At 62.8% G+C, this 11,169-nt stretch overlaps 1 protein-coding gene across 1 annotated transcript; it reads left to right on the plus strand.

Moving 5' to 3' along the window:
- Positions 1-5,312: 5,312 nt before the first annotated feature.
- On the plus strand, positions 5,313-10,239 carry MYCL (MYCL proto-oncogene, bHLH transcription factor). Its single transcript, XM_055800867.1, has 2 exons — positions 5,313-5,988; positions 8,410-10,239. The coding sequence occupies exons 1-2, from the start codon at positions 5,442-5,444 to the stop codon at positions 8,967-8,969; spliced, it is 1,107 nt and encodes a 368-aa protein (XP_055656842.1). The 5' UTR covers positions 5,313-5,441; the 3' UTR covers positions 8,970-10,239.
- The last annotated feature ends 930 nt before the right edge of the window (positions 10,240-11,169 follow it).

Genomic DNA, 11,169 nt, shown 5'->3' on the forward strand with positions numbered 1-11,169 from the left:
GGAGGGACCAGGCTCCCTGGAGGCAGGGTAGTCTTGTCCTCAGCTCCCAGTAGTGCTTGGCCCCAGCACCATATCTCTGCTCCCTTTGTCCTAGGGGCTTCTCAGCTCCAGATGCTTTTTGGCATTCCTGACCTTGAGCAAAGCACTGAGAAACTGCCTCTGGGAAAGGCGGCTGTAGGGGAACAATGGGCAGCCCTTTGTGCCGGAGATTGTGCAGAAAGACTGCAGACAGGTGTAGCCCTGCCTACATATCAAGTAGGAGAAGTGGAAAGACCAGGATTTCCCTGGATTAGGAGGATTTTCTTCCCCAAATCTGGTATTGCACAATTTCCGGGGGGGATTTTAGACCTTCCTCCCAAGCAGATGCTCTGGGGGATCCCCACAGCAATGAATGAACCACCGAGGGCTGATCCCGGCGGGGATGTCAGTGTTGCGGCTCCTGCCAGGCTTGGGGTCCCCAGGGACCCACAGGTGGTTGAGGCTGGGCCCCTCACACTGTCACCCTTCGCACCAGGATGCCAAGTTCGATGTGATGGCCTTGCAGGCAAGACCAGAGCTCAAATATCCCTCTGACAGTGATGCCACAACATCCTGGCCTCCACATGCCTGAGTTGGGGACACCATTTGGCTCTGAGGGTGACTCTTCAGGGGCTGGGACCCAAACACTGCCCTTGGGGACATGGTTCAGGCCCAGGGACAGGGATAGGGATGGGGGCTGCTCCAGGGAATGACGGCTTTGCCATCCCACCTGCCACCCACGTCTCCTCGCTGTTACGGATCTGGCGCAGTCTGGAGCAGGAGCTGAGCAAGCGTGAGCACACCCGAAACCAGACAGCCCTGCCAGGCTGGGCTGGCCAGGACTGGGATGGTGGGACTGGGAGCAAATGGCAGCGAGCTGGTCCTGGAGCTGTTGGGGGGGGCCATGGGCTGCTGCCCAGATCGGGGCCAGCGCCGCCTGCACACCGCAGAGCTTCACCGGGGCTCAGGGCACCTCCCGGCATCAGGCAGGGTGTGCTGGGGGCAAAATGGGCCCGGGGGGGGTGAGGATGTATAGGGCTGGAGCTGACGGTGTGTTTTCCACCCCCTCCTCCGGACTTCGCTGCCTGCTAAATTCATAGGGGCTGGCTGCACCCCCAGGGAGCCGGGGCTGGTGTAAACCCGGGGCTGTGAGTGCTGACCCCTGCCCCATACAGCTGGGCAGTATTTCACGGGGCTCCCGTTACCCCACAGGGACTCGGGCCGGCGTTTTGCAAGGGCCCAGCCAGCCCCCATGGCCGCTGCTTCACGGGGACAAAGGGGACACATTGCATGGCAGCACGTGGCAGCTGCCCTGTGCTGCCCACACCAGTCCTGGGTGGGACCCTGGGGAGCACGTCATGAGGCTGAGGGGGACCAGGTGGGGCTGGGGGGTGTTGGCACAGAGCCTCGGGACCCCCATGGGGATAGCAGGGTGGCTCAGAGGCTGCTGCTGCAGTGGGATGGGGACAGCCAGTGGCAGCCCCCAGCTCAGGGTGCCACCGGGACACCTGCCAGGCGCAGGGTGGCTGTCTACCGTGGGGAAGCACTTGGGGGCTGGAGCTTCAAAGTCCGTCCCTGCTGTCAGTGGGGATCCAAAGGGCACGGGGGGGGGGACGACGATGACGGGGACACGGGGACACGACAACCCGGGGAACTGCCTTGCGTCATGTGCCAGAGCTGTGCCAGCCACCAGCTGGGCCACGGCAGCTCCCGTGGAGCTGTGCCAGCACCGGGGGGCACGTGCTTGGTGCTGCCTGGGGAGCCGTGCCAGTACCCTGCAACTGGGGGGCACAGAGAGGTGCTGGGCTGGCCCATGGGTGGCCCCCCCAGCCCTGTCACCGGCAGTGCCACAGCCCCTGGGGCACTAACTCACCCACCCAGCCTTGTTTGCGCAGCCGGCGTGGGTGCTGGCAGCGAGAGGCTCTTGGGTCCTGTTTGCCCAGTGCCTGGAGAGAAACGGGATGAAAGGGCCGGGATGAAAGGGCTGCGCGGCCCCTCCAGCCCTCTCCAGGAGCTCTCTGCACCTTCAAAGCATCTGGAGCCCATTGAAGCCGGGACAAACTCCTGCCTCATCCTGGGAAAAGCCGGAGAGGTCCCCGAGGCCCTCAAGGAGGGGGCAGGAGACATGGCCGAGAGCTATGGGTTGTAGGAGCCTTTGTTCCCGCGCCCCGGGGTTGTGTTGGTGCTGGAGCAGGCGGTCTGGGGCAGTGCCAGCTGTGTCCCCAGCCGTGACCCCCTGTCCCTGCAAGTGCTGGGGCAGGATGTGTCCCCGCAGCCTCTGCCCTTAATGCCAACAGGGCAATTTGTTTCCTAAAAAGAAAGAGAGGCTTCACCCATGCTTCCCAGGAAGGGTGAAGGGCTGGGAGCAGCCTGACTGGGGACACTGCGGGGACATGCCCAGGGCTCCCAACCTGGCTGGGGACTGAGGCCAACACCGGAGCACAAAGGGGACATCAGCCCGGGCTGCTGGGGGATGCCTGGGTGCTGGGCTCCTGTCCCAGCCCCATGGGCTGCCAGGCGGGATTGGGGTGCTCATGACTGCTCTGGATGGGTCAGGAGGGCATGTAGGGTGCTGCAGCCGTGGTGGGGACCCCACAGCACCCTCGTGGCTGGGAAAGCACAGCCCCGGGCCCAGCACCCTCCTGCTGCGCTGACTCAGATTCACGAAGCTGGCGAAGCTTTGCAAGCTCAGCTGCACCCCAGTGCCAGCAAGGAAAGCAGTGACGGAACAGCCCTGGGGACATGCTCGGGGATGCTGGGGACAGCCACCAGCCCAGCATCCGCTCCCAGCCCTGCCCCTCCGCCTCCCCCGTGCCGTCTGCCGCCGGGGCAAAGGGGAAAATGAGGCACGGAGCGGTGAGCAGCGCCGTCCCCGCTGCGAGCTCGCCTCCGGGCCCTGCTAAGCGGGGACGGGGTGCCCGCTGCGGAGGGTGCCCCCCCGCTCCCCCGCCCCACGGACCGGGGCACCGTCACGGGCCCCGGCGTTGCCCGAGCCCCAGCAGGTGGCGCCCTGCGCCCGCCGGTGGCTGCGGCCGGAGCCCGGGGCCGGGGGGGTCCGGGGGGAGACCGGGAGGGCTGTGCTGGACCGCGCCGGGCAGCGCTGGGATGTACTGGTTCGTGCTGGGCTGGGCTGGTCCGTGCTGGGCTTCACTGGGCTGTACTGGCCCATGAAGCACCACACAGGACCGTGCGGAGCTGGGCTGCACTGGGCTGTACTGGGCCATGCTTTGCTGAGCTGTACTGGGCTGTGCTGGGCTGTGCTGGGCTGTATTGGGCTGTGCTGGTCCATGAAGCACCACACAGGACTGTGCAGAGCTGGGCTGCACTGGGCTGTGCTTTGCTGAGCTGTACTGGGCTGTGCTGGTCCATGAAGCACCTCACAGGACTGTGCAGAGCTGGGCTGCACTGGGCTGTACTGGGCCATGCTTTGCTGAGCTGTACTGGGCTGTACTGGGCTGTGCTGGGCTGTACTGGGCTGTATTGGGCTGTGCTGGTCCGTGAAGCACCACACAGGACTGTGCAGAGCTGGGCTGCACTGGGCTGTGCTTTGCTGAGCTGTACTGGGCTGTGCTGGTCCATGAAGCACCACACAGGACTGTGCAGAGCTGGGCTGCACTGGGCTGTACTGGGCCATGCTTTGCTGAGCTGTACTGGGCTGTGCTGGGCTGTACTGGGCTGTATTGGGCTGTGCTGGTCCGTGAAGCACCACACAGGACTGTGCAGGGCTGGGCTGCACTGGGCTGTGCTGGGCTATGCTTTGCTGAGCCGTACGGGGCTGTACTGGTCCATGAAACCCCATACACAATAGTCCAGGGCTGGGCTGCACTGGGCTGTACTGGTCTATGCTGCTTGCTGGACTGGGGCAGTTGGCTCCCTGCAGGGCTGGTGCTGCAGCTGGGGGACCCAGTGCCCAGCACCCCCAGCTCCCAGCGCCTCCAGCCAGGGCAGATCCTGTGGCCCGAACTGCACTGAGGGGCGAGAGGAGGGGGCTGGGGTGGGTTAGCGCACGCTGCTGCGGGGAATCTGCTGGTCCCAGGTGAACTTTGTAACAGCACGTGTGTGCGTAATGACGCCACAGTCTTTAGTGTATAAAGTGAAAGCCTCACCGTGTTTTCACAGCATTTCTTGCCCTTCCTAGAAGGACCTTGGCATGGGGAGATGCAGCATCCTGCTGGGCTTGCCCAGGTCCCTGAGGACACAGCATGTCTCTCCGCACCCCAAGGCTGGATGTGCTGGGTGCCACACGGGCACAGCTGAGTTTGAGCAGCAGTGATGGGGCTGGTGGTGGGAGCTGTGTGTGCGCGAACAGCTCTGCTGCATCCCAGGCCATCCCTGGCTTCCCTCCGGCCCATTGCTCCTGGCTTCCCCGGCAGCTCCCAGCCCCTGGGGAGGGGCAGCACTGCAGCCCCCGTGCTTCCTCCATCTGCAGCCCGTGTCCCTGGCGTGCAGAGTGAAGTGCCATGTCCCCCAGCGCTGCTTTTCTGGCATTCCCATGGCCCCTCCTGATTTTAGCCACCTCTTTGCTGGACTTGGTGGCTTCCAGAGGGGCAAAGCTCCCAGCTGGGCCTGTGAGGGCTTTGGGAGGGGTGTGGTGGTGCCTCTGGGTGGCACCCGAGGTGGCACCCTGCGCAGGGCACAAACGCTAAGTGACCCCACTGCTTCCCTGGGGCTGAAACTGCCTGTGCCCGCAGGGAACGGCCACGCAGCAGCAACGGGTGGCTGCAGCGGAGGGAGGTGGCAATGCCCCGGAGTGAGCCCAGGAGCCCAGCGGGCAGTGGGGGGACAGCCAGGTGGGGGGTGGGGGGGAAAGGGCACTCAGGGGTGGCCTCTGGCAGCCCGCAATGCCTCCCTGTGATTTGTCCCCGCTTTTCCAGGTTGCTTTGCCATCGCTCTCAGCCAGACGTCCCCAGGCTGGTGGCTAGTGGCCAAAAATCTCCCTGCAGGAGCCCCTGCTCCTTGGCGCTGGCAGAGGGGGGAACCACAAGCCCTGACCTTTCTGATGGGCTAAGGACGGCATCGGGGGCTGGCGGGGTGCAGCGAGGGTCCCCCAGCGCGACGCGCGGGGTGGCCACTGGCTAATAGCCCCGTTAGCAGCCCCGTTAGCAGGACCGGGCAACCCTGGGGCTGGGGGTGCCGCGGTATGCCTCACACCGTGTCCCCTCGAGGGCGGGGATTAGTGCAGGTTCCCGCCCTCTATGCAAATCAGAGCACGGCGATTGGCGGGCGGGCGGGGCCGCGCGCCGCAGACAGGCTATAAGAGCGGGGGGGGGAACAATGCACCCGCCGTCCCGGCTCGGTGGCTGGTGCCGCCGCGCCCCGCAGCGCCCCGCCAGGTGGGTGCACCGGGGGTGGGGGGCTGCCCCTCTTCATCCATGGGGCTGGGGGTGCCCCTTTCCTGAGCGGAACTGCAGATCGGGCGGGGGATGCCCTCTTTTCTTTCTGGCCCCCCTCTAGGCTCCGCCGGCCCCCCCCTCCCCAATGCAGAGATGGAGTTTGACTCGTACCAGCACTACTTCTACGACCACGACGCCCAGGAGGATTTCCACCGCTCCACGGCCCCCAGTGAGGACATCTGGAAGAAGTTCGAGTTGGTCCCCACGCCCCCTCTGTCCCCCCTGGGGACCCCCGGGGCGGAGGAGCGCTCCGGCTGGCTCTCCCGCTACTGCCTGGCCGGGGAAGAGCCGGAGTATCTCATAGGGACGGGGGAGATCTTCGGGAATCTGAGCGCTTTCATCCTCAAGGATTGCATGTGGAGCGGGTTTTCAGCCCGGGAGAGGCTGGAGAAGGCGATGACAGAGAAACTTTCCACGGGCACGCAGAGGGCCACCCCCCACAAACCCTCCTTCGCGCAGGATCTGGGGTTCAGCAGCTCGGTGAGCGAGTGCGTGGATCCCGCCGCCGTCTTCCTTTGCCCGCTGGCCGAGAGCAAGATCCCCGCATCCTCGGGATCCGAGGGCCAAAGCGATTCTGGTAAGGGATCGAGGCGCTCGGCCGCGCTGCGGGCAGCCCCCGGCCCCCCGCGCCCCAGCCCACGCGTGGGGGACACGCGTGTCCGCACATGTGCGTGTCGGGCGCCTCCCGCCCTTTGTTGTGGCTCCAAGCGAGCCCCGGTCCCGACCCCATGAACAAAGCGGGGGGTCCCCTGCTCCCCTGCCCGAGGGGCTTCTGCTCGGGAAGCCCCTGCGGCTCGCGGGAGGGTGCGTGGGGCAGCCCCCCGGCCGCTGCGTGGGGCTCTGGGGGTCCCTCTCGCTCGGCCCGGCCCCACGGGAGCGTCGCGGGCAGGTGGGCGAGGGGCGAGTTTGCAGCTCGACGTGGGAAGTTTGGGGTTTGTGAGTTGCAGCGCGCTCGGCTGCCGGCCCCGAACCTCGGCTGCTCCCCCCCACGTTCACAGGGCCCACCCGCGACGGGATTCCCTCGGGACACAAGGCAAACAGTCCCCGGGGCCGGGAGGCTGGCGAGCAGCGGCGGTAGCCCGGTGGCCCGGGCAGCAGCAGCCCCCATCAGCTGGGGCACGTCTCAGCCCACCCTCGGGGCGCGCCTGCTTGTCTCGCGTGGGAAGGGGGGGGTGTCGTATTTACACGGAGGGTCCGGCTGGGAAGTTGCTACCCCCGAAACCCACCAGCCAAGGAGGTGCCACCCCCCGCATCTCGGGCCGCGGCCACCTATTTTCAGCCCCTAATTAAATAAAAAATAAACCATCTGGGTGTCCCCAAAGCCACTCGCGGCCCCCGCGAGGGTCGTGCGCTGTTTCCCCCGCTTCCACGGAAGCGGGGGGGTCTCGGCTGCCGTGGGAGGCGCTGACGCGATGCCGTGACCCCGTTAATAAATCTGCCGGTGGCAGCGACCTGCGCCGGTGAGTCACGGCGCGGGACGGGGATTTAATGCCATTAGGAGCCCGGGGGACGGTAAGCGGGTCACGAGCGTTAAGAGGCTTAACCCAAATTGGGGGGGGGGGGCGGCGGGGGTCCCGGTGCCGGGGGGTCCCGGTCCGGATCCGGCCGCGCCACGTGGGAGCCGAACAAAAAGCAACAGATTGCAAACAATGAGAGGAGCCGCGCTGATGGACGGGGCCGGGGACCAATGGAGTGGTGCGGTAGCCGGCTGGCCCCGCCAGGCAGCCAATGGGCGGCTGGGGAGGGCGGGGCCCCGCGTGCCGACTTTTATTAATGAGCGGCGCGGGGGGGGGTGGGGTGGGTGTGTGCGCGCGCGCGCGCGTGTGTATATACACGTGGCTGAGACCGGGTGCGTTGTGACACTGATGAGCGCGGCCTGGGTGGGGGAGTGAGCGCCCCCCCAGTAGCTCCAGTAGCAGGGTGGCTTGGGCTTATGGGGCAGAGCCCCCCAGAGGCGGGGGGGGGCGGGGCGGTGTCGGGGGCCACAAGCAGGACGGTGCCCTGGAGCCCAGCCCCTGCGGCCACCAGTGGCCCTGGCACAGGAGGGGTGTGGGCCGGTGGTGCTGCTGGGGGGGGTTGAGCATCTTGGGGGACCTGTAGTGAGCAGCTGTGTTTTCCCCCAAAACCTAAGAAAAAGGTGTAAGCGCATCCCTAAAGGGAGCGCAGGTGTGTGGGGCCCGGTCACCACTCTGTCCCCAGGGACCAGCTTCCCGCTGCTGGCATGGGGCACCTGCAATGCCAACGGGTGGGGTGGTTTGGGTTCAGTTATGCGTTATTTAGGTTTTGCTGTTCCCAGCTCTGATAACCTCCCCCACGCTGGCAGCTTGGGCTTGGGATGCCTTTGAGGTTCACTGAGCCTGTTGGAGGGACCCCTTCACCTCTCCCTCCCTCCCAGCACCGTGGGGGGGTGGGGTGGGGTGGATTGTCCCCTCTGGCCCCAGGAAGCCTGGCCTGAATGGGGTTTATCACTTGTGAAAAGTAACAAGTCACCGAAGTGGGAAGCTGCAGCCAAGGGGAACAATAGGCAGCTCTGCCCCCATGTCCCTCATTTACAATTTCAGTGGACCAAGAAAGCGCCCGACCAGGATGAGCTCTGGAGTTCAGCTGCCCCAGGTCCCCACCATCCTGCTCCTCCTGTCCCTGCGGGCAGGTGGGCTTTGGTGTTCCTTGCTTGATGATCCTTTGTTGGACACATGTTGCTCGTGGTACCAAAGCGAGGCAGAAGTGAAGCCCCATCCAATTTTGGGGAACTGGGCACGTGAATGTAGAGGGAAAGCTCCTTCCAGTGTGATGGTGTTGGAAGAGCACTTAAATAGTGTCATCCCTTCTGGAGGTTGCGTAGTGGCTTTGGGGTGCATGAGCAGATTTTTGTGGGATGGCAGTGGGGACATTGTTCAGGGGCTGTAGGGAGCCCCTGCGGGGTGAAGAGGGGTGACCTGGGGGGCTCCCAACTGATGGGATTTTTTTTTTTTTTTTTTTTGCCATGTCCATTGTGCAGAAGGTGAAGAGATCGATGTGGTGACAGTGGAGAAGAGACAATCGCTCAGCCTGAGGAAGCCGGTCACCATCACGCTGCGCGCCGACCCGTTGGACCCCTGTATGAAACGCTTCCACATCTCCGTCCACCAGCAGCAGCACAACTATGCTGCTCGCTCGCCACCAGATGCGTGTCCCCCACCAGAGCCACCCCAGCAGGACAAGGATGAGCCACTGAGCACCGTGGAGCCAGCCCCTGCCATCACGCTGCCTGAGCCCAGCTTGCCAAAAGCTGGCAGCAGCCCTGGCTCTGACAGTGAGGACGTGGCCAAGAGGAAAAACCACAACTATCTGGAGCGCAAGCGGCGCAACGACCTGCGCTCGCGCTTCCTGGCCCTGCGGGACCAGGTGCCCGGGCTCGCCAGCTGCCCCAAGACACCCAAAGTGGTGATTCTGAGCAAATCCTCCGAGTACCTGCAGTCACTCATCAGTACCGAGAGGAGGATGGCGGCTGAGAAGCGGCAGCTTCGGCTGCGGCAGACCCAGCTACTCAAACGGATTGCTCACCTCAAGGGGCACTAGCACCCCATGTGCCCCCACCCTGGTCCCCACGACCCCCCTGGCTCCCTCTCAATTTGCACATTTTTTTAATTTTTTTTTCCGGTTGTTTGTTGAACTGTTGGCCCCAGGGGGCTGGAGCACATGGGGTGCTGTGGGGTGTCTGTGGGGTGGCTGCGGTGCAGTTCCTGGCTGCAGGAATGGGGGCCACAGAGGGGGGTCCCCCCTTTACGGCATTGCCTGCGTGGGGTTGGCTTCTTGGCACTGGGTGTTGCAAGATTTCCCTTGTGTGTGTCCCTCCATGAAGCTTTCTCAAGTGACTGCTTCAATTTACAGGCTCTATTCCCCCTCCCCAGCAGCCCCTGCAGCCCTTTCTGCTGTTTGCCACCACCAGCATCACTCAGAGCTGCCCTGGGCGTTCATCTCGCCCTAAAAATCCCAAGCGACCGTGGTCTGCTTTGGCTCGTGGAGGCAGACACCGAGAGCCCAGCATGGGGCTCATCTCTGGATGGATCCCCACGGAGATGGTGACAGCAGGATGCCTCTCCCCAGGGTTAACAACACTCCGTGGGCGATCCCCTTGCTCGGCTGGACCGTACCTCACTTTCTTACCACTTCATGCAGTAGCTTGTCTTTGAATTTTATGTTCTAGAACCTGCTGCTGTAACTGCGAGTCTTATACTGTGTTTTTATACTGTATTTTTGTACCACTTTTTGAGAAGTATTGGTAAAGAGTTTGCTTTTTTATATATATATAAAAACTTTCTTTTGGAGGGGGGCGGTCCTGCTGCAGGGGAGGGCTCAGTCCTGCTGCACTTTAGGGAGATCAGGAAGGGGCTGCCGGACCCTTGAGCTGAGTCCTTGCGGAGGCCAGTTCCCCCCTTGCAGCTCTCCAAACCACCCATATGCAATAACGGGGGATTTTTTTTTTCCCCTTTCCCACCCTTGTGACCCCCTTTCCCACTCTTGTGAGTGCCCCCCTCACCAGCAGCTGCTTAAAATTCCCCAGCAAAGCTTTGGGCTTTGCAGGGAGCATGGCTGGAGGGGGCAGATTGGGTGCATGGGGGGGGGGGGGGTTGTGCTGCCTTCAAGGCTTCCTGCTGCCCAGCCTGCAGTGGGGTGTGTGGGTGACAGAGCCCCCTGTCCCCTCCTGGGGTGCTGGCAGGGGTGGCCCCACAGGATGGCACCCTTGGGTTCCCCACTGACCTGCTGAGAACAGTTAGAGTTAACACTGTGGTCGGATTTAGCACTTTCTTCATTACCTCACACTTCATAAATAAATAAGTTTGCAACAGCCTGGGTTGGCTTTTTCCATGCAGGCGGCTGTGGGTTTCCATGCATTGTGCCATGATGCTCTGGGGGAGGGTGGGGGGCTGGCCTGGCTGCTGTGTTTTGGGGTGTCCCCAACACAAAAATGTATTTTTTGCAGCGGGGCTTGGCTGCCTTGCTGCCAGCAAGACTGGGCTCTTTGTCCTGACTTTCTCCCAGCGATTGAAACAGAAGCGGTTACGGTGGTGCAGCCAGAGAAATGAATCCCCTGGATTATTTTTCGTCCTTTTAAGTGATTTTATTGGCAAGGAGGGGCAGAAAGCCCACGCTGGGCTCAGAGAAGGCTTTGGTGTAATTATAAACCCCCCTAATGGGACTCAGGGCAGTTGGTGTAGGGCGATTGCTGCCCTGTGGGTCAGGGGATGGGGCTGTGGTTGGCAGTAACCCTATAGGGAGGGGGAATGCAATCTGCTCACTTCAAGGGGCATCAGAGAACTTCATATACCCAGATCTGCCAAGTGGGTGAAATTATATATATCTGCGTGCCTCCTCCCTGCTGTCCCCAAACTCAATGCGTTTGGGTTTCCCTCCTACTGGCAGCAAAAGTCTTGCTCTAAATGCAGGAGGGACACGGGATCCTCTTACCGCTGAGAAGTCAGAAAAGAGCTGCTGCTGCTGCAGGAGACTCAATCACCTGGGGGAAGGCAGCCTTAAAAAGCAACAGTTCTGCACGGAAGCTCTTAAATACCTGTTCCCTGGGGTTCCAGCAACATTTCATACTTTCTGCATGTTGCATCACGCCATGTCAAAGTGCTTTTGAGCTGTATTAAGAGCTGCTCGCAGGAACCACAGCTTACACATGGAGCAGGGTGGCCTAAATCCGACACCTCGCCCGTGCGCAGCAAACAAAGCCCAGATGTACCAATCCCTCAGATGTTTATTTTTGTTGTATGTG

This window comes from Falco peregrinus, chromosome 3 (genome assembly GCF_023634155.1).
Source record: "Falco peregrinus isolate bFalPer1 chromosome 3, bFalPer1.pri, whole genome shotgun sequence".
NCBI classification, from domain to species: domain Eukaryota; kingdom Metazoa; phylum Chordata; class Aves; order Falconiformes; family Falconidae; genus Falco; species Falco peregrinus.

Bases quoted from the DNA above. Each gene is read 5' to 3' on its own strand.
- MYCL (XM_055800867.1), top strand. From the start codon at position 5,442: ATGCCCTCTTTTCTTTCTGGCCCCCCTCTAGGCTCCGCCGGCCCCCCC. The intron at 5,989-8,409 runs GTAAGGGATCGA...TCCATTGTGCAG, and splicing joins CGAGGGCCAAAGCGATTCTG to AAGGTGAAGAGATCGATGTG.